Source organism: Ornithorhynchus anatinus, chromosome X5 (assembly GCF_004115215.2).
Source record: "Ornithorhynchus anatinus isolate Pmale09 chromosome X5, mOrnAna1.pri.v4, whole genome shotgun sequence".
Lineage (NCBI taxonomy): Eukaryota > Metazoa > Chordata > Mammalia > Monotremata > Ornithorhynchidae > Ornithorhynchus > Ornithorhynchus anatinus.
In genome coordinates this window covers 67,352,293-67,354,130 of record NC_041753.1, presented here as the reverse complement: position 1 = coordinate 67,354,130, position 1,838 = coordinate 67,352,293, and the positions used below count along the sequence as shown (strand labels likewise).

The 1,838-nt window shown below is 46.2% G+C and overlaps 1 protein-coding gene across 1 annotated transcript in view; it reads left to right on the top strand.

Annotated features, from left to right (window-relative positions):
• Positions 1-1,499: 1,499 nt before the first annotated feature.
• The window catches only part of SLC28A3 (solute carrier family 28 member 3), a 44,830-nt gene continuing 44,491 nt past the window's right edge, over positions 1,500-1,838 (top strand). The window contains exon 1 of the mRNA XM_029056054.2: positions 1,500-1,624. Within this exon, the coding sequence (XP_028911887.1) occupies positions 1,562-1,624 (63 nt within the window). The 5' untranslated portion in view covers positions 1,500-1,561. The remainder of the gene's footprint in view (positions 1,625-1,838) is intronic.

The window sequence follows — 1,838 nt, the reverse complement described above, 5'->3', positions numbered from 1 at the left end:
TTATTAGTAGTATTATTATTATTATGTGGTTGGAAGCGGACAGTATAGCAATTTAAGTCCATCAGAATATAAGCAATTCCATAGAGATCAACCAAGGGTCTTTCCAACCCAATATTCTAGCTCTGAATAGCATAAAAACATCCATCAATCAGTAGTATTAATCAAACATTTTACATGTGCAGAGCATTGTGATAAGGTTTGGGAGAGTACAATAATAATAATAATGGTATTTGTTAAGCGCTTACTATGTGCCAAGCACTGTTCTAAGTGCTGGGGGAGATACAGGGTAATCAAGTTGCCCCACGTGAGGCTCACAGTCTTAATCCCCATTTTACAGATGAGGGAACTGAGGCACAGAGAAGTTAAGTGACTTGCCCACAGTCACACAGCTGACAAGTGGCAGAGCCAGGATTCGAATCCATGACCTCTGACTCCCAAGCCCGTGCTCTTTCCACTTAGCCACACTGCTTCTCTGCTGTTGCTATAACTAAGAGACATGGTCTCTGCTCTCCAGATTCTTACAGTTGACAAATCATCTTCAATGGTATTTACTGACCACTTAGTGGGTAGAGCATTGTACTGAGCGCTTGGGAAAGAACAATTCGATAGAGTTGGTGGACACATACAATAATAACAATAATGGTGGTATTTGTTAAGCGCTTTCTATGTGCAAAGCACTGTTCTAAGCGGTGGGGGGATGCAAGGTGATCAGGTTGTCCCACATGGGGCTCACAGTTTTAATCCCCATTTAACAAATGAGGTAACTGAGGCACAGAGAAGTTAAATGACTTGCCCAAAGTCACACAGCTGGCAAGCGGCGGAGCTGGGATTAGAACCCACGACCTCTGACTCCCAAGCCCAGGCTCTTTCCACTGAGCCACGCTGCTTCTCATGCCCTTGCCCACAATGAACTTACAGTCTAGCGATTAATATGAGGTATTCAGAGACAGAGGGAAGAGGAGAAGCATTACGGCGTAGTGGATAGAGCATAGGCCCAGGAGTCAGAAGGTCATGGGTTCTAATCCCAGCTCTGCCCCTTGTCTGCTGTGTGGCCTTGGCCAAGTCACTTCACTTCTCTGGGCCTCAGTTACCTCATCTGTCAAATGGGAATTAAGACTGTGAGCCCTATGAGGGACAGGGACTGTGTCCAACCCGATATACTTGTATCCACCCCAGCGCTTAGTACGGTGCCTGGCACATAGTAAGCACTTAACAGATACCATAAATTATTATTAAAAGAGAGAAACAATGCTAGAGATGTGGATACCAGAAATGGGGAAGGATTTAACAAAGGTGCAACCTGGCCACCGTCCAGTCTTAGGTGAGTTTCACTTCACTGTTTCCGAAAGGCCAAACATTCTCATGCTGGAGACTCTTGAAATTTTACAACAGGTCCGTTCCCTAAAATGGCAAATGACATCACCGGGGGGGGGGGGGGGGGGGGGGGGGGGGGGGGGGGGGGGGGGTGTGGCTTTTGTTCCAAGTAGCTGGAACTACAGAGCAGCAGCCAAGAACAGGTTTGAGCAAACAGAGCTGGCAAGATCTTTCAGAGGCTGCACACATGGAACTGAGGGAGTCTCTCGATGCTAACAGAGAAGATGGCTATAGTAACTCTGCTTATCAGGTGAGACTTTATTTATGCCTTAGTTTGGGAAAGGCTTGGGTTTTACGGGGATTTTTCCGCTGCTGGGGTTCGAGGAACAAATACAGAAAAGTTTAGAATCTCTGAACCGAGATGACATTTCTGTGCCCCTACCCTTTACCTCATTGGCAACCTGCTTAGATACAGAAATGACGAAAGTTATACCTGGGCCAAAAGCGTGCCTTTAAAAAGCTCT